Below are 27,397 nucleotides of genomic sequence, written 5' to 3' on the forward strand. Positions count from 1 at the left end.
CCAATAGTGCTTGAAAACTAAATGTTTTAGTTTCAATTCTATCCAATGGCACTAAAGTTATATATATTTTTTTTTTTTTAACTTTTAAAATCATTACTATATATTGGCTTTAACATAATAATACATAGAGAAATGTGCATAAATGAAAATATATTATATGTTCAGGCAACACCGGGAAGTTTGCTATTCAATAATAAATAGCAATGAAAATAAAATCTGAATATATATTGCCAAAATTGCAGGTGTTCTTTCTACATTTATTAAACATTAAACAAATTTTCTTGAGAAATCATTATCATTATTCAAATTAAGTGTAAAAGAACAGGATTTCTTTTTTTAGGGGGGGGGACATTATAAAGATTAAATAAATTAAAGTAGGTTGAAAAGAAATAAAACTATTGTAATGCAATTGACCTTTTTAAGAAAAGAGATGTCAATTTTCAACAATATTCAACACAAGAAACAACAATTCATAAAACTTATTGCTTCAAAGATCTTCAGGATCACAGTCGGCACCAAACTGCACATGATGCCAACTGTGATTCTAAGATCTGAGGCGGTTGATGGAAGACAGAGAAATCTAGAGAGAGAGAGAGAGAGAGAGAGAGAGAGAGAGAGTCACATTGGTCCAGGCAAGGAGCCTGACCAGATAGAAGATTGCTTCAAGGAGAGTCACTCATTTTTGAGGGAGGAAGGGGGTGAAGGAGGGAGAGGTAAGCGTTATTAATAAATACAAAAGTTAAAATATTTAATTGAGATAAAACTGGATGCCCACACACTTCTAACTCTGTTGTATTTCTATCGTTAAAGGATGGAGGTAGTGTTGAGGAAGTGTGTACTGTCATTGACTGATAACATTGCTTGCCATGCTAGAGTTCTGCTGGTTAAATTACACCATTTTCATTGCAGATGTTGACAACCTTCATGTAGACCTCCCTGTGAATAACTGATTCCAAAAAGGACTGGAGAAAACTTCTTCAGAGTGTTTGTTCAAGCAACAAGTTTTGGTGAGACTTTCAGAATATCTGCAATTACTTGGTAATACCACGCAACAGGCTTTGTTTCTAAGTCACAAAACTCTTATTTTAGAGAAGTAGTAAGTTAACGATCGCTTACTTTCAGCAACCTCATCACTCTCGCTTCCCTTATTTTGTCCTTTAATCCTCACATTCTATGAGTGATGCTTTTGACAAAGGAGAAAGAATTGCTGTTTTCTGTGTTTGAGTTGAGCTATCTAACACTTTAAAGTTTTTGAATTCAAAGTAATATTGTTCCTCTTTTTTTTTAAGCTTCTTACATCAGGTGGCTTCATGTCTTGTCGAGTGATTTCCATAAAAAAATATATTACTGCATTCATCAGTTCATTGGCTGATGAACACACACAAAGAAACTACCTGTTACCATCCACTGTTGATACACATACACTTCAAACCTCCTTCACCTTCTTCTGCCCTATGGTGGTTGCTGTTAGGACACTACAGATGACCTGTCAACCAGTCCTTTCTATTCTTCCCTGTCCTCCGCAAATTTGACCGCCGCGTGCAGCTTCAATTCTATCCATTCTGTAATCTTCCCATCTCTTCTTCTGTCTTCCTCTCTTCCTTCTTCCTCCTCTGATTATTCCCTGGAGCACTGTTTTGGCAAGCCTCTCTCCTCTAGTTACGTGGCCAAACCATTTTAGTTTGCACCTCCTGATTGTAGCGAGATCTTCATAAGGACTAATGACATACCTTATTCTGTTTTTGACTTCCTCGTTAGTTATGTGGTCTTTGTAAAAGATGCCAAGCAGTCTTCTGAAGCATCTCATTTCTGAGGCCTGAACCCTCTTCTCTAAATCTACTATAAGGGTCCATGTTTCACACGCATACAGAAAAACTGAGTCGACAAAGGGAATGCATGAGTTTTATCTTTAAATCTGTTCATTTATTAATGATTTTCTAAGTGTTAACATTTCATCATACCACAGTTTTGCAACTAAAAAAATGGAGCTGGCGAAAAAAAAAAAATGGCTCACCTATCTTCTATTTACAGATCAAACACGATTGAGAAGTGATAGGATGAACAATACCTAACATTTTTTTCACCGCATTCATTTTTTTTAGTCACGAAACCTTTGTATCATGCAATCTTCCCTCACACCCAATCGATTCCTACAATTAAACGATAATTCCATTAGTAGAGTTTCTTTCCCAGAACTGCCTGTAGAACATAATACCATGTGTCTGCTTCCCAACTGACTATAACATGGTCATCTTCAATTCTAATGTGAATAAATTACTATGGAGACAGTCTATAAACTAATGTATGCCCTACCCAAGTTCATTATTTACCCAACACTTAACCCTTATCCTAGAGAGACTACCAGGTCTTGATCATGTGGTGACCTCCCAAGGTAAAAAATTTTTTAATTTCTTAAAATCATATAGTAAATATTACACTCTTACAGAATAATTGAACACATTCTTTTTTTTTAAAAAAAGAAAATGTAATTGTCTTCAATTGCAAATAGCATGAAGTGACTTGTGTGAGATCGATTATATATATATATATATATATATATATATATATATATATAATTATTTTTTTTTTACTATAATAATTATATCCTTGCATTTAACAGTTGTCCTGTTTTTAAACCTCCAAAACAGCTACATGGTAAACAGTTGATGATCCTCGTTTTTTTTTTTTTTTTTTTTTTTTTTTTTTAATTTAACAATTTAAATTAAGGTTTCTTTTTTCCCCACTATTATATAGTTTAATCCCCATTTTGTAATTACAGATTTTCTAGTAGAAAGTCGGCTTATTCAAGGGCTAATATTGAATTTAGTATCCATAGGAATTTCAACTGCATTTTAAAAAATTTTAGTTTAGTATTTTCCTATAAAATAACCAAAGCTTCTTCATATATATTATATATCCTGTCTAGCCATACTGAAGAGCTGTGATATGGTGAAGCAGCTCCCTATGGATGCTCTGGGGTTCTGTTGACATTCTTTTTATGATACTATAAGAATGGCTCACTATACACAAACGGATTATATATTATTCATTTAAAAATGCTGACAAATTTCCCCATACATATTGAACATGAAATCGTGATCAGTAAAACAATATTTTGAATATATGAAAACAATTTTTTGAATCCACTTGAGAAATGACTACTGGCCAAAGTGTAACCCGAAAAAATAAAAACGATTGTACAATTTAATTATATATATGTATGCATATATAACTTATAGATTTGATACTAATTTTTATAATCTAAATTCCTGAGAAATCTTCTAGAAATTTCTCTGCTTAAAACAAACAAAATATTAAATAAATCTACAGTAGATTATTCAACCAACTTATCTAAACAAAGATATATTTTGTCTATTGGAAAAACAGAAAGAGAATAGAAATTACTTTACAGATGACTTTAGAGTAAGGCAATACCTATAACAAGGCCTAGCAGCCATGCAATTTGGATCCATGTATAATTGTGCACATATGAGAAAATATTACTAAATAGCATTTTCTGAGCAAATGTTATTTCTTTGCTTTATGACATAATCCCTTTTTTTGGATTGTTTTATGCTAAATTTAGTCATTCTGGTGAAAGTTTCATCAATATTCTTAATGTCTTCAAATATTTCTTGTTTAGTATAAGTATTTTTCACAATGTAAATTTAAGTGTGTCTACGACTGGATGCAACTTCCTGTCATAAACAGGACAGATTCTGTATAATTCAGGGAGAACATTTTAAATCAAGGACGTTTTAGTAATAGTCAGTAATTAGTTAAAACAGATTCTTATTTCTCTTGGATGTATGTCTTAAAGAATGTTCAGACACTTTGTTGATGCACAATTTTCTAAAATCACGACGATTTATGATTGCATTATGCAAATTATATCTTCTTAGCTTTTAATCAATACAGAATAAAATCATTTTTGCAAATGTTCCAAATTTTTCGGTGAATGAAGTGATCTTCTTAATATTTAGGTATTTTACGATTGGTGGTTATTTTTATTCTTTCTCTGCATATTTGCATTTCTGAAAATAAGTGAATTGTTATAATTGTAAAGTGATTGATGAATTACGGGATGAATCTAATAATATAATTATTGTTTAGTAGTATTTAAGATGCCACTTCACTCCCCCCTCCTCCCATCATGGTCCATATTTGCATAGCTTCCAGACATTGTTTTAGAACTAAATATTCATGTGTTTTGGCGCAATTAAGTTGATGGTCACATGTTTGAATGGCTCTGTGACTATTTTGGTTTTAAAAAATAAAAAATAACTCATAGGCATTTATTCATCAGTGAAAAAAAAAATGATGAAAATGTGATTTTTTTCCAAAAAAAAAATAAATAAAAAATAAAAAGGAATCAAAAGAGAAAATTTTGAAAAAAAATTAGAGTTATCTCCCCCTGTATAGATTTGTTCATAATTATTACTCTACAATCAGAAAAAAACAATTGAAGATTTACTCAGTTTTGCGCATTTTGTCTACAAAAAAAAAAAGAAAAAAAAAAAAAATTAAAATGAAAGGAAAGAAAAAAAAAACACTTAAAAGGATGGGGGTGGAGGTGATAGGGGATGGGTTGGGATAGGATTGAGGGTGGGAACATCTTTTCTCATCTTTTTTTATTTTTTTTTATTTTCCTTCTGTCACAACCAGGAATACACTTGGAACAATTTCAGGGAACTAGCAGTTTTTTAAAAAATATTTTCTGCTTCACATTCACTGTCGCTGAGTGAGAGATAGGAGAGGTGTTGGCTTTGGAATAAGCTAGATGAGAGATATTGGCAAGTATTAGTGCCTTACAGGGTCACCACCGACGTCACTTGGGGGCTAGCGACAGCAGATTCCGGGTGCATGCGATCATCATCATGCTCCAATTCATCGTCATCAAAGTAGCTCATATTGGAAAACGCAGAGCTGGAAATGTCCCTCAGACCTCTGCGGAATTTAGACTTACTGCTTTTGGAATGTTTAGCAGAAGTTGCCGCTTGAGTTGAAGTCCTCGCTGCCGATGACTCTGCCATCTGTCGGAAGGCTTCGTCCTCACTAGAAGGGCTCTCGGCACACGTGTGGTTTGGTCCCTCAGCAATAGCTTCGACATCGCACGGTGCCAAGAGGAACGAGTCTTCCGACTGCTGATCATCAAGAGAAGGACTCAGGTTTATGTCGTCTTCACTGCTGCTGGGATTTTGGTGTAATGTGCCAGAATATGCAGAAGGCATGTCAGGAAACGGTACAGAACCAAAGACATCTTGGCTGCCAGCTGAAGATGGTACTGAACTTGCCCGACTTGGAGAGCTGCAGAACTCCCTCTCTGGAGTGATAGTCCGTGAGGGTTCGGATATCGGAACTGGTTGTGGGGGCTCCAGATCAGGAGTAACAGCACATGAAGAGGGGGCAGTGGGAACGGAGCTAGGGGTCTTCTTGCCACTAAATGGCGCCTTTGAAAACACGTCATCATTGACTATTGGTGGAGTGTGCGAACTTGACAGTGAATGAGTTGAAGTACTCGTTTGTTTCCTCTTACTCACACTTTGTAGTCTGGTACTCAGCTTGCTCCGAAATGGAGCTTTTGCAAACACGTCCTCCGGTAGGTATGAAGCTGCTGAGGTTGAGCTTGTTATAATTGCACTGATAGGTCGTCGCTTCGTGTTTGACCTGACGGGAAATGGGGCTGCCGCAAAAATGTCTTCGTCAAACGGAGAATTCAAGAGGCCAGCCTCACAACCTGTATTCTCCTGAGTCATACTCTGTCGCTTTGGTCGAAGACTGCTGCTACTACTACTATGGGAAGCACCAACATTTGTATATGTATCTTCAAGTTCGTCATCATCAAGCAAGGGTTTCACACCATATTCATGTCCAACTATTCTGTCTCCCTGGCTTTCCGGTGCTTCGTAATGGGAAAGTGAATGGTCACTTGAGAAGTTTCGAATGCTCTTGTTCGCATCATATTCTTCAATAGATTCAAATCCTTCTTTGTGTTTTGTAGGTTTTACGGCACTCGGACGACTGCCATATTCATCATCAAGTTCTTGGTAGTTGAAATCAGCAGCCGCTTGATTAATGATGCCGCCCTGGTAATCTTCAGAACTTGAATCGACAAGTTCTTTCGGACGAACAACGGCTGGCTTGCTTCCAAGCTTCTTACCTTTGCTTTCCGGACGTTTCTTTTCTTTTCCCTCATCTGTGTCCACGAGTTGCTTGTATTTCTTCGAAGCCAACCCTAATGCCACTTTTATCAAAGAGTTGCCTCCAAAAATGTCGTGGGACTTGCCACCTGTCTCTGAGTTAAAATCAATCAGATCCTTGGTGTGTTCAAGTGCTACATCTGCTGAACCGGTGCTATGGCGCCGAGGGCTTTTGGGGATAACATCATCTGAAAGATAGCAAATAGAAATAGTTTTACAAAAATTGCATTGGCGGTAAACTTTGTTAATCATGCATCAAAAATATGCAAATGTAACAATGCTATCAAACAATTTGAACAATTAACGCTAACTTCAACTTTCAACCAATCAGAGTCCATGATTTTATTATGATCTCTCACTACTTATTAGTTTCCTTTAACTAATAAATTTTCCCTACTTTTCTTTAAAAAAAAAAAAAGTGTTTTTTGTCCAGTATTCCCTCTATATTAAAAAAAACAAAATTAACGAAAAATCTCTATGATTACGTACTTGTGATGAACCAAAAATATATTCGAAAAATCATGTGAATTGATCAAGTAGTTTCATTCTTATAAATAAAATCATTTTTAAACAATTAATGGGAATTCATAGGCATTACAACATAAATTTAGTATTAATTGTTGAGTTTACCTTCTTTGTTCTTTTTTTTTTTTTTTTTTTCAAAATAATGGGAGGAAGTCACTCCTTGAGTCTTCATAAAATTTCATTTTTTTTTTTTTATTTAAAAATAAAACTATTTTTTTTTTTTAATCACATTCAACCCTAACAAGGCATATCACCACTTGGACGTAAGGAGCTACTATTTGGGACCATGTCTAGGAAAGATAAACAAGATGTTGGTTTACGTTACATTTAAACCTTTGCATATCAGTACATTCAGCTAAGCAGGTAGCAGGAAGGGAATTCCAAAATCTGTTTGAGGAAAGAAACTATTATTTCTGACATTTAGGAACCTCAACAATGAAGGGGTGTGATTTTGTTGTTAAGCAGGTTTGTCTGGTATGTGTACGTTGAGGGGGCACAAGTGCAACGAGTTCATCAGACCACATTCCATCAAAATATTTGTAAAACAGGCACAAAGATGCAACATTGTGACAGGAGTTGGGGCTTACTTCACAAAGCGGGACCTATTAGATTAAAGACTCTTTTTTGGACTCTATCCAAGAGGGAGAGGCTAGTGATAGATGCACCAGCCCAGATGTGGCAACAATACTCCATACATGGGCAAATGATGGCCTTGTAGAGGTACAAAATACTTTCAGGTATAGTCTTTTAGCTTAATAGAGAGAATTTGTGTGATTTTTGGAATATGATATTTTCATTTTGTCATTGGTACGTACATTATATGATTTTTTATTTTTGTTTTTTAATATTAGAAGAATTTTGGACAATAACCTTATATAAAAAAAAAAAAAAAAAACGAGCGATAACTGAATTTGTTTTTATTAATCTTTCACTAATTCTTTGTTTTCTGTAACCACTCGATTTTCTCTCCTTTTGTTTTAAAAGTTTTTAATTTTACTCATCTATTGAGCATATCTATATGTAATATATAATTTCATATCATCACGGAATCAGAAATATATACAAAATATATTATTTCATGATATCAAAGTATATGATGTGAAGTAGAAACACATAGCTCCTCAAATAGTTGAACACTAGCACAAGGTTTCACAGCTACAAAAATAAACATGGAAAAAAATTAATGTAGAAATATCACTTAAAAACATTCATACACCAAACCAAAAATCGATGTACTAATCAATTTAGATTAAAAAGATGATGGACTAATATCTTACAAGTGTTGGCAAGCATATTTTTATTAAGTACGAACATAAAGACAAAAAGAATGCTAAATTCAATAGAAAATAAAAACTGCAATCACAACAAATCATATGGTCAGCTGTGAAAACGATCGTTGAAATAGAAAGATTTAGAATTCTATAATCAACCTAATTTCCAAAAACAATTACATAATTTGACTAAATAAGAATATAATGAATTAATCACAGAAAATATATTGCAATATTCTGGTATTATTAGTAGAGTATTATTAAAAAAATGGAAGGTTCTATTTATAAACAGGGATTATAGAAACTGACCAATCAAATGGAACGATGCTCTGCTATTGATCAATCAGAAACCGGAATCACTCCAGAAAACATGGAATTTGGAATACTGAACATACTTTTCGTTCGTTTTTGCTCTTCAGGACTTCTTCAGATTGACTACCGGAAAATCTTCAACTTCATCTGCAATTTTATACAATTGAAGTTCCTCTGGATTGATACTGCCATTTTGTTTGAAACATTTCTTTTCTAAAACTAAAATGACTTACAATTCAAAAATAAATTTAAAAAATTACACGACTAAACACTAGCACATGCAAGTATATCAATTATGGATGGAGATTTGGTATCTGTTTGTCTGAACCTGAAACAATCATTACTTCCATTCTACTCTCTTTTTATTATTTGTGTTTACCATTTCCAACTAACGTATTATTTTTCAATGAGGAGAGGGATAATGTAATATCTGTTTTTTTGTCATGAATCCTCCCAGGTATTACCTTCAGTTTTGTTTAGAGGTCTCAGTTGTTGCTTTACGAGGGAAGAGAGAACAAAAAAAAATTGTTGTCACACACTTAGCATGATCCCGAACAATTTCAGCCATGTGACCCAACACAATCCTGAACAACTCCGTCAACTTCAGCCTAAACACCTCCGTTGATTTGACATGATCTTGAACACCTCTGACAATTCAGCACTATATGATCCCAAACAACTCCATCAATTTGAGCTTGAACACCTCCATTGATTTGACATGACACGATCTTGAACACCTCTGACAATTCAACACTATACAATCCCGAATAACTCTGTCGATTTGAACCCGAACAACTTCGTCGATTTGATATGACATGATCCCAAACAACTTCATTGATTTAAACCCGAACATCTCAGATGATTTGACACAATCCTGAACACAATCACACAATATGACACGTTCCCAGAGTAACCTTAGCAGTTTCTCGCTGAATGACTTAGCTTTTTATAGCACTTGGAAAAACTCATTTTTGCTGTAGGTGAGCCTGGCATACAATTCTTGAGTACATGCGCGCATGCTCGTCACAGCGGTAATGCAAAATTTTCTCTTAACTAATTTTTAAATATAATATTCAATAAAGATTTGAAATGGTCTTGCAGTTGTTATGAGAATTTAAAAATGATCAAAATGCTGATAGTTAAAAAAAAAAAAATACAAATAAAATTTGGAAAAAAAATGACAAAATAATAATAATTTATGATGATTTATCAGAATCAGAAAAATCGGAAGTTTTTAAGGTATTGAAATTGGTATCAGAATCAGAAACATTTGTGCTTAATTTCCAATTCCAAATATGATTCTTGTAATAGTTTTATTTAATTTTCCATGGTACTAATGATGAAATGTTAAATAATTGTTTTTAAACTAACAATAAAAGTTAAATCTATAGATCACAACATCAAAGTAAAAAAAACAAAAAAAAAAAACAACAAAAATGAAACTATAAATATTTGTTAAACTTTTAAAGAATTCAGGTGATTTAAAAGGTTCTGAAAAATGTTTAAAAATTAAAATATTTTTGTCAAGAAAAATACTGACAAAAATTATTGATAATTAAATTAAAAGTAAAATATAAAACATGTTTTTACTTTTTTTATATGGTAGGATTTTGTCTGATTTGTTTTTGTTTGATTCTCCAACATCAGTAAACTCTGAGAGAGGTGAGCAGAACTGATAAGAAAAAACTTTAAAAATGTTCAAAGACTTAATTTTGTTTCCAATTAATCGTCTCAATGATTCTTTGCAAGAACTGACACATTGGGATCAGTTTTTCTTTGATTTTAAATTTCCATGCCCAAACTAGTTGTAAAACAAAATATACATACATACATACATACATACACTCAGCAGACAAAAAGTAATTGCATTTCAGAGGATGGTAAGAATCCTAAAAAATATCTGTTGGAGTCTCCGATCCCCAGCAAAAAAAAATAAATAAATAAAAATAAATAAATAAAAATAAATAAATAAAAATAAATAAATAAAAATAGTTACTAACATTTCTTTTTTTAAATTTTTTATCATATTTAATCTTATATTTTAAATGTAATGTAGTTTTGTTTTCTTGTAGAAGTAGATTTACTATAGGGGACTTTAAAAAATTTACTATAGGGGACTTTAAAAATTTTAATTTTTTCAAGTGATTACACATGAAGCCCTTGAAAAATTGCTATAAAGAAAAACAAAAAATCAATTATTTTAGAATTTAGATCAGTTTCACGGATATATTTAACATGAAATTAACCCCATTTTCCAGCCCTTGTAGCATTTTAGGGCAGTTAACAAAAAGATTTTGTGCATTTTATTTGGGGAAGGATACATTTTTAAGTGATTGCATGTGGTTTTATGAAATAATCAGTTGAACTTAGGGTTAATGGTAAAAGATTTAATGAACAGCTGTAAATATCTAAAATGGATAAAAAATGAGGATAATTTTACGTTAGTTTATGTACAAAACTCATCTCTCACTCTAAATTCTCAAATAATTGTTCGGGATTTTTTATCAGTATTTTCACATGTAATCGCCTAAAATGTTGAATCCCATTTTGGAGGGAGTGTGTGTGATTTGGTTGAATGTATTTTAAATTATGTTCCAATTTACTTGTCTCTCTACAAGGGAAAACTTAGACATTAGGTCGGGTTTTAATATGGAAAATCCAATATTCTAAAAAAAAAAAAAAAAAAAGGATTTTTGTATCACTGATCAAGGACAGAAAAGATAATATCTAGTATCAGAACAGACAATTTGAATCATTTATTTACTAAAAAATATAACACATTTTGACAAATTAAACAAGAATTTTGTTTTTGTTACAATTTGTGCACAAAGGAAATTCTCATCAAAAACAAAAATCAAAGAAAAGGTTTTTTTTTCATTTAATTGAGAAAAATGTTTTTTTTTCATGAAAATTTCTGTGCAATTTGTTAATATAATAGTGTTATTTTTTGTACACTCAAAACGAAAAAGAATTAAAGTCTAGTTTTCCCTAATACAGTCATAATAAATCGACTAACTCCTATACATTTTAATAACATAATTTTATATATGTGAGCTTGTGTGTTATTGCCTATACATTAATTTTATAAACTTTTTGAAAAAACTGTTTAGCTGTTGATCTTAACATTTGCCTAATATAGTTAAGTTTGTAAAACAGAAATATAAAAAACAAAAAAAAATAATTATTTTTTTAGTTAACTAATTTTTGAAAATTTAAAACAAACATCTTAAAATTTAAACTTTAAAATCTTAATTCTCTTTTTGAAAATAGTTAAATTTATTGACAAAAGAAATGTTTGATTCTTAAAAATAAAAACACAAAAAACAACTATTAATGAAATTCCTTGTTTAATCCAGAAAATATATTTTTATAATATGGCCGAAAAATAATAAACTTATTCAGAGTCAGATTTCCAATTAATTCTCTGAAAGTTAATACAAAAATATTTGCTCAAAAAACTCTTCAAAGTAAGAAAAAAATCGAATATGTCAAATTCCTTGGGATAGAATTGTTCTGTGGCAGTTGATTTGTTGAAAAGACTTTTCTAAGGTCAGGAAAAACCCATAAAATCACACAAAAGGAAATTGATTTATCGACAAGTTTACCTATGTGTATTTTTTTTTTTAGCTTATCCAGGAGATACAATAAAGTTAACATCTGTTTTTTTTTTTACAGATTTTATTCCAGCGAAGAAAAAAAAAATACAAGACAAACAAATTGTAGCTGATGTATTTTACATAACTTTTAACCTCATGAACTGGTATTGGTCTTTTTAGAAAAAAAGTTTGCAGTAAGAAAATCTTCATACATTGGAATATGTTTTTATATCATTAACCTTGAATGGACACGATTTAACGAACTCTTCTGATATGTATATGATCTATATTTGTGCAGGTGATTACTTGTTATGCTTTTGTAGGACCTTCATTATCAGAATCAATAATTGTATATGAATTTAGAACAAAATCAGTAATTGTATTGGAATTAAGAAAAATATTAGAATCGTTTCACCACTAATACTACTACTAATAATAAAAGCACAATACTGATAATTGATAGAAATAGTGATAATTTAGATAGACATAAAAAAGGTAAAAACGAAGAAAAAATTGACAAAAATGTAACTGTAAAATAAAGGTGAATTGTCCTCTATAAAGTGACTGTTTAGCAAAAAACATAATATAGATCACTGAAAAACAAATAAAAAACAGAGGAAACTACATTGGATAAAAAATAAAAAAATAAAAACCGATTTAATTAAAAAAAATAGATATAATAGACAATTATCAAATCAATTTTTTTAACTTAAGCATAGTGGACAGCTTGTGTAGATTATTGATCTTTTAAACAAAAGCATTTCAGGTGAAAACATTATGTACTTACATGTCATGTCGAAATTAGTATAAATTCCAAAAATTACAAAAAAATGAAGTAGTAAAATTAGTAAAAAATAAAAATTATCGAATTAGCGAGTTTTATTGTATATTTTTAATGTGGAAAAGTTGTGCGACCAATTCAGTAAGACAAAATGATTATCATCCTTGATTCATCTTGATTTAAATTTAGTGTCGGCCATATTTAAACAGAACGTAACTGTAGATGACGTTTTATTAAAATATCACATTTTCTAATGGACCATTTTTTGCAATTTTTTAAATCTATAATTTCAAGTATACAGCAACCAATACGCACATATGTAAAAATGTTTTCATCTGAAATGTGTTGGTTTAAAACATCACCAAAAATCTTCAAGCGAGGAATTGGAGTTGACACTTGAACTATAAAACCGATAACAGAATGTTAATTCATGCATTTAGCTTGAGAATTTTCTTCAAGAATAAAACCAACTTTTCTGTATCTCTTACTTGCAGTGAGTATATTTTTATGCAACTAATATATATTTTTTGACACTTCATAATTTATTTTCCTTTTTTTTTAAGTGGCATGGTTATTCACAAGTTTAAAAAGTCATCTATTAGCAATATTACTGGCACTTGTCTGTCACATGCACAAAGCTGTTTAATGGTATATGCATAACACAGATTAAAATTACATTTGAATTAGGTTTTTAAAACATCAGCTAACAATTATTGCACATATTCCGGAGAAAAACTCCTTAAACTGGCAACTCTAACTTCATATTAAAACAAAGAACGTTTAAAGAAACTACAAATTGAATGTATGCAGGAATTTTATTTTCATAGATAAACGGTTTTGCAACACAATGAATATGCTTCCCTCTAGATATCATTATGAAAGTTTTGTGATTGTTTTTTTTGTGCAAAATTTTTTCAATGTAAAATATATAATTTGTTATTATTAAGCTAATTTAATGAAAAATTAATTAAAAAATGAAAATATTCTTTTTGTTGTTACAAAGAAAATACAATAAATAATTGGATAATTTTTCTGCAACTTTCAAGAAAATTCAAACTAAGAAAAAACACTCATTGTAAGTTTCGTGAATAAATATTTGTTGTTAAATAAACAACTGATAGCAAACAAAGTATGATTTTTTTTTATATGATTTAAAAAAAAAAAAAAAAAATCAAATCAAGATTCTTTTTTTAATAAGTCATTGATAGCAAACAAATGTTTTATTTATGATTGTTTTTTGTATTAGGATTAAGTTGTAGTGAAACCAAGACTACTACTAATACCACGACAGAATACCCCAATCCTTTCTCTTTCTCTTTTCATTTCTTTTCTTGACGTCAGAGGTTTTCGGCTAATCAGGACGACAAGAGTTTTTGGAAAAAAAAAAACAACAAAGAATTAGACATAGGTGGAGATGGACAGCAAGGTTTCCCAGTAGTATCACACGCAAAAGACAAATGGACCATAACTCATCTAAACAATTTTTAAAAAGGAAATACCATTATTGTATTGGATGAATAAGATTGATTTACGAATGTTTATTGCTTAAATTCCTTGGCATTTAACCGATTGACTCAAACTTCTCTTCAATAATCAACTAAAGACTCCTTGTTTAAATATAAACTTAGAAAATATACGCAAACTTTCAATTCCTCGGTAAACTTTACCATCTTACTGTAAACCATGAATTTTGAAACTTACATAAAACATCTTTCTTTTGAAATTCATTGTCTTCAGCTATTATTGTTAGCAACGTGTCTTAAATCTTTTCAATCCTCATGTTCTCCCTCTAATTTTTGGGGACTCTCTAAAGAGAGGACCCACCAAAACGGTGACCTCCCTATAATCCATGTAAATGGTAACCACCATAAAGTCACTTAGTGTTTCTGCATAATCTACCCAAACGATTCCGACGATAGCACAGTCCTTATAATGCATAAGTAGCAAAAACATAATGTGATGTTTTCTTAAAAAAAAATCAAGTTTTTCAATTATAGAACTGACGAGTATATTTCAGCAGGACATCTTATTTTTCACATGTTGTTACATTCACATTACATGTGTTCCAACAACTCCTGATTTCTTCTTACAAATAAAATAAAGAAAAATACCAATTTAGATTTCCATGTTTTTATTTTCTATTTGTCCTTAATGGGTCTTTTTTAAACCTTTCCAATACTCATGTTCTCTCCCTAATTTTCCCAAAGAGGGGACCCACCAAAATGGTGATCTCCTTACAACCCACGTAAATTGTAACCACCATAAAGTCACTCAGTGTTTTTGTCATCTAATTATTAATTAGACTATTTTTTATACTCCTAATATATATTGATTTTTATCACCTCTTTATTTATGTCTTTCTTTAAGTGGTGCTGTTATTCACAAATTTCAAGGATGAGTGGAAATTGAAACAATGATTGAAAATTTTCTTTAGTTCGGAATCATTTGAATCATTAAAAAAAAATACATTTTTTCTCCTTTAAAAAAGGGAAGTTATTCTCGAAATATTAATGTGACTATATAATATAAAAAAAGTATAAAAATAGGAACAATTATATACAATAGGTAACATTATGATTTTCACTGTTGCATTATTGTTTTCATTACATTGTATTCTAACATTTTTCTATTTTCTTTTAATCACCTATCATACTAGCCTTTAATAAAATACTGCATACAATACACACAATGCTTTAAGAAAATTACACGACTACCATTAAATATATATATATATATATAACTTGGACTTTTATAAAGTTTGGATTTTCGGTGCTTATTCAGACTGGCACTTATGGCGGCAAATAAAAGTAAAGAAAATACAGAAAAGTCTGTATGATATACGTACCAGTCACGGAATGGAGATGTCATGCTAAAAATGACATAAATCTATCAAGTATTTTATTTAAAACTAAGAAAACCAACATTTCTAATTGCTAGCGATTTTACTTAGAAACATAAGGCTGAGTTTTCACCTCTCAACTTTGATTTAAGTTGTCTCCCCTTTTTTATTTCATGGAATTTAATCATGGTGGATAAAAACACTGACCCACTTAGTCGTAAAACTTGATTTTCTTGGGGGGGGGGGGGAAATACTTGATCAAATTACATGATTGTTGGAATATTTCATCTTCGTTATGTGACTAGCATGTACATCATATTTTTCTGTATTTTCTTTACTTTTAATTGCTGCCATGAATGCCAATCTGAATATGCACTGATTTTTCCTTCCTTCATTTTCTGTTAAATTTTATTTTTTTTATTACTTATTATACATATACCCCTCCCCCCTTTATTTGGGAGCCACCACTTATCAAGGCCCGAATAGGATAGGGTTTAATGAAAGTAAGGTGGTAGTGTAGTAAAGATTATTGCTGTAAATTGGGTAGAATTTGATTATTTATGGGGACAGCTCAACAAGAATTTGTTTACATTGGATTTGAAGGCTACCATGTTGTATTCAACTAAAAACCAGAACAGTGTTACACAAGCAGGCAGTTCTGGGAAAGAAGCTTTGTTCATGGAATCTGCACTTAGATTTAGATAGAGACAGAGAGTGGGGGAAATTGTTGATAGTGGTTCTCGAGTGTTTTTTGTGAAAGTTTGACAAAGGGGAACTATAGACTAGAGTTCAGTCGAGCACTTATGAAAATAATGATAGAGTCAGACTTGCAATTTCTCTTCTGTGGGAAAGAGGTTGCAGGAAAGAGAAAACTGCATCACCTACTTGGTTTTGAAGTCGGTTTTGAACTTTATCAAGGCTGGATAAGGCATGCTGAGCAGCTCTTGCCCAGATGTTGCAAGAGTACTCAACTTTAGGGCGTACCTGGCTCTTATACAGATAGAGGATTGCATCGGCAGTGAGATACCTTCTGGAGTGGTAGAGTGATATAGCCATTTTTCTAGTGATCTTGGCAACAATATGTATATACTTACATGTTTTATATTTTTTATGTATTTCCATATTTTTTATCTGCTCTTTCTATCCTCATTCATACTTTTCTTTTTATTTTTTCCACTTTCTTTCGTTTTCTTCTTTAATGATCTCCATTATTTTTCAGCCTTTTTACTATTACTTATAAACTGCCTTTTCATTTTTTACCTTCCCTTTTCACGTATGATTTATTCCTACTTTGTATATTTTAATGCCTTTTTCTTGTATTTTATTTTTACTTTAATATATCTTAATATGTACTTCCTTCTATTCTAAATGTTCTTAAGCCAGCTTTTATTTATATTTTATATAATGTTGGCCTTTTTCTTTTTCTGATGTGAAGCATTTAGCTTCGAAATGTCATGCTCTAAAGAGTTTTTTTTTCTCTCTTTCCTTATTGATTTGATGATTATATGTAATGAAAACAATAATAATGCAAGTTTTACTCCTCATCTTTTATTTATGAACATACTGAACAGATGTAAAACTTGTATTCCAACATGATTAAATTGCTTTCGTACAGTGTGGAATGATAAGATTGTCGCTCTAGAAAAGCCGGCATGATTCCATTTCTGTTTGATGAAAGCTGGTTTTCTTTTTTTGTTGCAGACCATCTACTAGTTGGCCAGTTGTGTACGAATTCCAAGAGTGAGAAGAGCCTTCTATCATGTCTGAAAGTGACACAATTTTCAGCGAGCGATATTTGAAATGCGTAGCTGTACAACTCCTGCTCTCTATCATTCCAAGTTATGACAACAGAACCATTGCCAGCCCCCTTAAAATGCATTGCTGGCTTGCCACAAATAACAGGGATGAGCTCAGGGTGATGAAAACAAAGTTTTAAGCCACAGTTATGGTCTTTGGTGTAGCTTCAAGTGAGGGCCACATCATGCCACCTCACATCTTCGAATCAGCTTGAAAGTCAATACCAAAGTGTACCTGGATGTGTTGAAGAGTATGGTGATCTTCTGGTGCAATCGAGTGGTTGCTGGCCCACAAGTCCAAAGAAACCCAAGCTTGACTTCAGAAGGAGTACTACGACTTTGTAACTTTCTCTCACTGCCCCTCCCCCTCTCTTAACCTAAACTCACTGGACTACTTCGTTCGGTCATACATCGAGAACATCACAAATATTACCTCCCACAACACCAAATTCAGCCTGATCACTGCCATTTGCCAAGCTCTCGCTGGCACTTGCGGAAAAAGTATGCTCCCAGTTTCAGATCAGTATCGAGGCGCTGATTGAGGCTGAAGGCAGCTACATTGAATAAATGTCAGCTCTACTACACAATCAAGTTACCTGAATTGATTTTTTCAATAAAAGTTTTAAAATAAAGTTGTAGTGTTGTTTTCTTTAGGGCGACAAATTTATCGTTCCACCCTGTATATCCATCTTTATCACTTCCCCCCATGCTTTGTCTTCCTTTGCCAAGTGGCTGCTACGTAAACTATTCTACATCTACCAATCCAAACACACTCACCCATTCTTTCAATGTGATCATACTATCAAAGTTTCCTGTTTCGCACACATCTCCCTATATAGTGCAGATTTAATCTTCCTCCGAGGTCATCAGATCTAAGCCTGTCTTCAAGACTCACATGACACATTCATTGTATCATTTTCATATTTTTATCCACACAACACATGCCCTCAATCGTCACTGTCATTGTCCAGATTTCACTTCCATAGATCATCACACTGCGCCCATATGCCTGATAGACTCTTTCTTTAATTGTCTATCGTAAAGCTCTATTCTTTTGTAATTGCATAAATTCACTGAACTTAATCTCTGCACTGCTAACTCTTCCAATCATACCAACACTAGTTCTCGTCTGCGATCTAATTGTTTAACCAAGGTAATAAAATTTCTGAACAACCTTAACTTGCCAACCAACTTTCTCCATAGTAAGATTCTTGTCAGTCTCCATTGTCTAAGTACACATCTTGCACAGAAATTGGTTAACCTTTAACCTCTCAACTAACTTATAATTCCACTGCAATTCTTGTCTATCGAATGCTTACATAAAAAAATGGAGTTGCTATACAAAGTATATACCTTGTAAATCCAGTCATTTTAGCAAAAATTATTTTTACTTCAAGTTCGTAATATGTTCACGTACATTTATTCATGGTGTAAAGGAATATTTGGTTGGTTGTTGGGTTATACAGCATGCTAAACTATGTTAAGTCTATACTTACTTGCCTCCCCATGAGGGCAGAGTTAGTCACAAAGACGATTCTTAATTTGAGGAAAATCCAGTTCACCAAAAAAGGGTCACTTTGGATTAGGACAAAAATAAAAATTGTCTCAGACTATAAGGAGCTCTTTTTCACTGACTGAGGACAGAACAGATACAACACTTTGACCCCAGCTAAAATATCATGTTGGGTCATTTTGTGAAAAATAAAAAAAGACAGCATGCTTCATATGTTATGTCATCAAAACTTTTGTAAAAAAAAATCAAAAACAAAAATCTGTAAATGATTGTAATTAACCAATCAATGAAACCCTAACAAATCTCACCATCAGAATGGATCTGAGAGTAATGGCAACTAATGGATGAAAGTTCCTAACTCGTGGCCTCATCACCAGACCCAACAGAATAAACTGTTAGGACACCAAATTAATTATATCCATCAGGATTCCAAGGCATCTGCAACTCTTTCTTCTGAGCATTATGATCAATGCCAAAATTTGTCTGCCTTTTTTCCGCCTTTAATGAAAACCAAAAACATTAGAAATCAGTGTACCATAACATGTTCCTCATTATGCCATTCGTTAGTTTTCAATCTAAACACCGGACATCAACTTAAGGACCAATGGAAAAGAAAGATAATTCAATTTTAAACTCTACACAAAGTTTTTTTTTTGTTTTAGAAAAGCATTAATTTTTTTTATTTTAAAATCTGAAAATTAATCAGTTGAATCACAAAGTCAAAGCAAAAAAAAAAAAAAATGCGTAAGGCATTTATGTTGCTGCGTTAAACTGTATTTTTGTCTGCAGTTTAAGTAAAAAAAAAAAAAAATTTTATAAAGATTTTTAATTTAATAAAAACTTTAATTATCAATGCACCAACAGGAACGCCTTGAAGGCATGGAAAACACATTTGAAAAATTCCGTTTCAATTGTTTTTAGATGAGAGTTTACTATTTTTATTTGCTGTTATCTTGGTTGTTTTTCTCACAATGATTGAAAAAAAAAAAAAAAAATTCTAAATCCTCATCTAAAAAAATATACAAACACCATACCAAAAAAATAATGAAACGGGCCCAGATTTACATATATAAAAAAAAGAAAGAGACTTGGTGCTAATTGTGTTTTGAATTTCTTACTGCTATGTTCGTTAGAAGAAAAAAAAAACATTTTTCACTATTCACCAATAACATCCAGTGTGAATATGCCTGAAGACGGTCGGAGGGTACATCGACTGAAAAACAATCAAGATGAGAACAACAATCCAAATAATACAAAAATAATTATCAATCTTCATCTCAAAAATATACAAACATTATACGATGGTTTATTATTTAGACTACTGTTCTCATCTTGAATGTTATTCTCACACTATTCGGTCGATCCATATTACACTTGTTCTTATTTTTTTTCCAGGTTTCAATATGTTATTCTCATCTTTCCAAAAGTCTCCAACTATAAAAGGTTGTCCACTAGTTCACGAAAAACACTCGTCTAGCCAAAACCACTATCAATAATTTCCCACACTCTTTATCTGTGCCTAAACCTAAATGTACATTCCATGAACAAAGCTTCTTTCTTAGAACGGCACGCCTGTGGAACTGTCTTCTTTTTGCCTGCTTTCCACCTGACTACAATCTGATTATATTCAAGTCCAACGTAAACAAGTTTTTGATGAACCGCCCCCCCCCCCAAGTAATTCAATTTACAAAATTTCCATTACTTATGTTTACTACACTATAATCACATTGACTAATGTATACCCATTAACCCTTATCCTCAAGTGGCCTCCGGGCCTTGATAAGTGGTGATTCTTGTGTAAAAAATAAATAAATAAATAAACTAAAAGGGGGGTAGAAAGAAAATTCTCAAATGCTTTCATCGGCGTTTTATGTACAAATGAAATCTAATTTTCTCTAAACTATATCTAGGTCATGAACCAATGTGGTTGTATCTGGTTGAAGTTGACGTTTGAAAAAGGGGGGGGGGAGAAATGTGAGTATAGATAAAAAGTAGGATGTGGAAGATTATACTGAAGTTTGGAAAAGCTGAAACCGGGGTACGTGTACGTGTCTAAGATAGTAATGACATTTTACAAGTTCTGAACTTTGTAAGTTTGGAAGTTTTTTTCGTTAGATATGTTCGCATGTTAAATAATTTAAATTGCTTAAGCATGCAGTTTATTTTACCGATGTTGTTTTCTATGATTCTGGCGTCACAAATTTAAACCACACTTGTATTAAAACAGCATTACTATTTAATTGATATTAATTCTACTTGTATGGCTGCCATTTCAGATATTTGAAACTTTAAGACTAACTTTTAAAAAATATATGTTCTGTTAAAATCTATATATAAAAGCGAAAATGTATGTGTGTATGCTTTTCCTCGATGTCCACAAAAGGCTTCTTTCAGAGAAGCGCTTGCTCGGTTCACAACTTCTTAAAACTTTTTATATCATCTATAAATTGTAATATCTCAGAGTTACCCACAGAGCTCGCCTGTCTATTTAATTTTATTGACTTTCAAACGTTAATTATTCGACATTTCCCGCATCGGCACGTGTTACATTCGGTTTTCGGTATAATAAAAAGCGAAACTCGACTCTAATCATAGGCCGAAAGCCAGTTGTCTCAAGAGAGACAAGTAACATTTGTTCAATGTCGACTTCGTCATATCAGACTGTAGCTTTCATTTCGTTCCTCCTAATAAACAGAGAGCGGGTTTTTAAAAACAAACAAACCGATTTATTCACCTCATTCAAAACTGTCCCGCACAAAATGCTTACTGCTGAATACCTATCGCCGTCACGTCAATCAAAAACGCGCACCTGTTTTTTTTAACACTTTACTATTTTCCAACTGCGCGTCGTGGCGGCTTTGTTTTTTTTTCACGGGCACCTGTTTTTTTTTTCACATTTTTGGGTTTTTTTCACATACCCTGAAAAACACCCGGGCAACGCCGGATACCCCTCGCTAGTCTATATATATAAAAGTGAAAATGTGTGTATGTATGTATGTATGTTCGCTTTTTGTGTATGTCTGCAAAAGGATTTTATTTGGCGGCTTCTCGAGGTCGTCACTCATTTTTAAAACTTTTTACATCACATCAAAATCATAATATCTACGAGTTACGAACGGGGGTCGCCCGTCTATTTAATTTGCCCAACTTTGAAACGTTAAATATTCAACATTTTGGGATCGCTGCATATTGCTTTCATTTTTCGGTATAAAAAAAACGAAACTCGATTCGAATCCCTGGCCCGTGGTCTCTAGAAAGCGATGTAACGTTTGGTCAATGTCAGCTTACCGTCGTCATATCAGACGGTTGCTTTCATTTTGAGACGACACACTCCCCTAATAAACGGGGGAACTGTTTTTCCCCAAAAGTTAGGTAAAAACAAACAAACCGTGTTATTGACCTCATTAAAAACTGTCCCGCAGAAAATGTTCACTGCTGAATAGCTATTGCTTACGTCGTCGTCATCGTAACGCTCGCACAAAATGTTAACTCTACGACTTCCACTTGACGTCATTAAGTGCGGGCACCTGTCAATACTCTTCTTACTTAAATAAATTCAAACATCTTTCAGTAACTCATTCTGGCTGGCCGAGCGGTTAACGTGTCATGTTTTTTTTTTTCACATTTTACTTTCCAACTTCACCTCAGGGCTTCGGGTTCGATCCTACCAACTTACCAAAACTTTTTTTAAAGCACAGTGCCACTTTGATGTAAGGGTCTATTACCAGATACATAAGTTGCAGGGATACTATGAAGGGAGTTGAGCAGCAAGATGGCTGTTCACATTACATTTGAACTTCTGCATGTCAGTACAGTTGGGGAACCAGAAATCCGGAAGAAAAATTCGGAAGTCTAATAGTTCCTTCTCCAGAACTGCTAGAGTAGAAGGCTTTCTTACATCTAGGGATCTCTACTGTGTAGGGGTGGGACTTTACTGTTTTTTGGTTTTGTCGGGGGTATTTATGTTGAGGGAGTACAACACAAGGCAATTCATCGGAGCATACATCATTAAAATATCTGTAAAGCAGGCAAAGGGATGCAACATTTCTACGATGAACAAGCAGAGAAATGCAACATTTTGTCAGTGGGATTGAGGTTGAAGCTTAGATGACAGTTCAGGACCGTTCAGGTTGATAACTCTCTTTTGAACTCTCTCAGGAGTGAGAGATGCACTAGCCCAAATGTGAAAACAATACTCCATGGTAGCCTCATAGAGGTACAGGATACTTTCAGGTATAAGTAAATTCTAGCACGGTAGAGAGAGCCCACCTTCCTCACAGCAGTCGCAGTAATGCCCTTGATGTATCTGTTCTAGCTCATGTTCCCTGTGAACGTTAGGCCGAGGAGTTTGAAAGAAGTACTTTCAGGTAATGTATCTTTAGCCAGAGCTATTGGTGGTTGAGAAGGTTTCTTGTAATTATTAAAGGAAATGAGCTTAGTCTTGGCAGCAGAGAACATTACCATTCATTTTTGATCCCATTCCACTACAGACTAGAAGTCTTCCTCTAAGATTTTCGCTATTGCTATTCATTCGTTTTCCCCTCATGCCTGTTATAGAGCATGATGTTATCAGCAAATATACCCATCTCAGAGACATTTTATCAGGGTGGTCATTTATGAATATCAGGAATAATAAAGGTCCAAGTATCGACCTCTGAGGCACACCCACATTTATATCATTGTCTAGACATATGACCATCTAGGACAACCTGGATTCTTCTGTTATTTAAGAAGGATTTAATTATGTTAAATATTCGTCCAGTAATACCATATGATCTAATTTTCATCAGAAGACCATTGTGCCATATTCTGTCAAAAACCTTAGATATATCTAGGGCTACTGCTCTCCCCTCTCCTGCCTTATCCAGTGCATGATATATACGTTCAGAGATTACAGTTAGAATATCTACAGTAGAACGGGCTTGCCTAAATCCATATTGATCATCGGACAGAAGTTTAGCATCTGTGAGGTGGTGGACTAGAGCTTCATTAATTATGGACTCAAATATCTAGCGAAAAGAGAAAGGGGGCTAATGGGGCGATAATTTAATGGGTCAGTTCTTTCGCCAAAATTCTTGAAAACTTGTACCACAGAAGCAGTTTTCCAGCAGTCAGGAAAGCAGGATCCAGTCAGGAAAGCAGGATCCCTTAAGGCACTTGTTGAAGAGTTTGGAAAGAACTATAGCAAACTCAGCGTAGCATTTTTTTTAATAGTACAACCAAGATCAGGTCCACATGCTTTTGAGGTGTCTAGGATTTTGATGATATCATATACTTGAGAAGGTGCGATTTTAAGATTGTCTGGCATGGTTTTAGTCTGTAAAGGAAAATCAGGGAGGGAGTGGTTTGCTGGGTCCGAGGTAGAGTTTGAGACAAACTGATGGGCAAGCATGTTAGCTTTCCCGGTTGCCGTGCAAACAATGTCATGACTTTGCATAATGTGGAAATTGTTGATTGCCAATTATTTACATATTAAGTTAGTGTGTGTATATGTTTTATGCGAACAAATTAAGTGATGATTATAAATCTGACACAGCTGTAAGGCTTAAGGGTGTGTACTGTGACCTATACAGGTCATAAAAATGTTGTCCTAAAGAAACCAACACTACAGCTTTATTTTAAAACTTAAGTTTTGATGTTAAGAGAAAATGGACTCGTATCTTTTTTTCTACTTGTTTTTTTTTAAGATTCGAGACCTGAAAATATTAATCTAAAATTTTTCTCCAAAATTTTACCCAAAACTATAAGAAATCAATAAATACTCAGTAAATTTTAAAGAATGAAGATATAAACTTCCATTTAAAAATTAAAATACTTTCAAATTCGTAATGAACTTAATCCATAGTCATTAGACACCAATTAATCAAGATTCCCTGGATTTCAATTTCTTAAAACCTTTTTAGCTTTAAATCTTAAGACATTTTCAAAATCAAAATTATAATTTTGATAAAAATTAGAATACGGGTTTATTTTTAATTTTTGCAAGGACACAAAAGTGGTGCAATTAATTTTATTTTGAATACTCTTCTAGTATGAATATGAAGTTAAAAACAAATTTCATTTTATTAAAGTAAATAAAAATAGGGTTATTTCTAATAATGAGGTTTATTTCAGTACTAGGGGGGGGGGTACCCGGCGTTGCCCGGGTGTTTGGAGGTGTGTGTGGTTTTGGGTAAATCAAAACAAAAGAATAATAAAAAATCGTTAAGTAGGAAGTGCCTTGAGGCACGGAAAATAATAAAGTGTGAAAAAAAAAAAAAAAAGTGTGTTTGCCGCCCAAGAAATAGTAATGGAAAGATGTTTGAATTGACAGGTGCCCGTGATAAAGTTAACTTCTATTTGACCTCATTAATGAGGTCAAATAGAAAGAAGTAAGGGAGTTAACATTTACTGCAGAGGGGGGGGGTTGTTTACTCAAGATTGGCTGGTTTTATTTCCCATAGCAATAGTCTGATATAAGGAATTTTCCTCACATTAAAGCTGATTGCTACGTTCCCGGAGCATTGAATTAGTTTCGCTTTTTATATGAAAAAGCTGAATCAACACGTGAGAAGCCAAAATAGCAATAATTTTGTAAAAGTCGCTGTAAATAAATATAGACGCGACCCGCATTCCCAAATCCTAGATATTATTATCTAGAGGGTATATAAACACTTCTAAGCGATAGTAACGACCCTGGGACTGTCGGCGAAAAAAGCCTTTTCGAGACATACAAAAATGTGTGTGCTGCATTTGCCTTTTATATATATAGATAGAATATTGATTATCATTTGAAATCTATTGTACAATTATTGATCAATAAACCGAGTATTATCCTAACTATTCGATGCACAGTTACTGATTAATAAGGATTAATCACAATATCATATTTTAAAAGTTTAGCATAACTAACTCATTCTAGATCAATGGGCCACAACTTTTGCCCGTTTTTAATGGGCTAAAAAGTGTAGTATAATTCATATTACTGTACATTAAGGAACTAAAATGAGGTTGAAAGTTTGTGTGTCGCATCTAAATTAAAAGTGAAATTGTTGCATGGACATGCAAGAGATTTGTCAATTTTGCTCTACGACATTTGGATTAGTTGTTTTTGTTTTACAGCATATCAACCCCTTTTCAGGTTATTTAATGCTGAATCCAGTGGTTTTGAAGAAAATTTTTTATAGAGTATATTTGTTTTTTTTTTTCAAGTCGGTTTCTAGTTAACCCATAGTTGGGACCCTAACAGGTACTACCACTCCGGGTCAGAGTGGACCTGGGAGCAATGGCAATTAAAGGGTGGCTCCACACTCCCCAAAGCCCGTAAGCTGGCGCCTCATCATCGGATATAGTTTAAGGTCATATTCAGGACCTCGACATTTGAAAATTTATAGTAAAAAAAAAAAAGAAAGAAAAAAGTGGAACACAACAATGAATATTAGTGGCATACAGTAAGTTATCAAATAATTTGGGAGGAAAAGAGATGGTTCAAATCCAATACTAGAGGAAAAGAGATGGTCCAAATCCAATACTAGAGGAAAAGAGATGGTCCAAATCCAATACTAGAGGAAAAGAGATGGTCCAAATCCAATACTAGAGGAAAAGAGATGGTCCAAATCCAATACTAGAGGAAAAGAGATGGTCCAAATCCAATACTAGAGGAAAAGAGATGGTCCAAATCCAATACTAGAGGAAAAGAGATGGTCCAAATCCAATACTAGAGGAAAAGAGATGGTCCAAATCCAATACTAGAGGAAAAGAGATGGTCCAAATCCAATACTAGAGGAAAAGAGATGGTCCAAATCCAATACTAGAGGAAAAGAAATGGTTCAAATCCAATATTAATGTTGCTGGCGAGTACCACTGATATAAGTGGAAATTTGTCTTGACAATCTTCTAGGATTAATCTTCATTCCTGATCTGAAATGGAACGCATACATCAAATCTGTTGCCAAGATTGCTGGAAAAATCATTGGATCACTCTAGCGCTCCAGAAGATATCTCACCGCTGATGCAATCTTCTATCTGTATAAGAGCCAGGTACACCCTAAAATAAAGCACTGTTGCCACATCTGGGCAGAAGCTGTTTGGCATGCCCTATCTAACCTTAATAAAGTTCAAAACTAACTTCCAAATCTAGTAGGCGATGCCATTTTTTCTTCCCTGCAACCTCTTTCCCACAGAAGAGACGTTGTGATCTTGTATCTGCTCAATCCCTATTTTCATGGCAAGTGCTTAACTGAACTCTAATCTATGGTCCTCCATTGCCAAACTTTCACAAAAAATATTCATCTAGCTACAACCACTATATACGATTTCTCCCGCCCTCTATCTGTGCCTAAATTTAAACATACAAAAGATTCTTCCCCAGAACTGCCCGTCTGTGGAACATTGTTCGGCACACCTCCCGGTCGAATACAACATGGTAGCCTTCAAATCCTATGTAAACAGGTTCTTGTTGAGCTGACCCTATAAATAATCAAATTATACCAAATTTACACCATTGACGATTATTATACTACCACCTTACATTCATTAACCCTTATCCTCGAGTGGCTTTCGGGCTTTGATAAGTGGCGAATCCT

The 27,397-nt window shown here is 33.2% G+C and overlaps 1 protein-coding gene and 1 long non-coding RNA gene across 8 annotated transcripts in view; both read right to left on the reverse strand.

Annotated features, from left to right (window-relative positions):
• Positions 1 to 1,893: 1,893 nt before the first annotated feature.
• Positions 1,894 to 2,271, reverse strand: LOC145295854 (uncharacterized). Its single transcript, XR_013869894.1, has 2 exons — positions 2,138 to 2,271; positions 1,894 to 2,018 (listed from the first exon to the last, which is right to left on the reverse strand). It is a non-coding gene; the product is annotated as an uncharacterized LOC145295854 (long non-coding RNA).
• A 305-nt stretch (positions 2,272 to 2,576) lies between these two features.
• The window catches only part of LOC145295851 (uncharacterized), a 423,706-nt gene continuing 398,885 nt past the window's right edge, over positions 2,577 to 27,397 (reverse strand). For all 7 annotated transcript variants that reach the window (XM_080141574.1, XM_080141571.1, XM_080141576.1 and 4 more), the window contains one exon: positions 2,577 to 6,388. In XM_080141574.1, the coding sequence (XP_079997700.1) occupies positions 4,809 to 6,388 (1,580 nt within the window). In that variant the 3' untranslated portion in view covers positions 2,577 to 4,808. The remainder of the gene's footprint in view (positions 6,389 to 27,397) is intronic.

This window comes from Euprymna scolopes, chromosome 16 (genome assembly GCF_053919585.1).
Source record: "Euprymna scolopes isolate OS-2025 chromosome 16, ASM5391958v1, whole genome shotgun sequence".
Taxonomy (NCBI): domain Eukaryota; kingdom Metazoa; phylum Mollusca; class Cephalopoda; order Sepiida; family Sepiolidae; genus Euprymna; species Euprymna scolopes.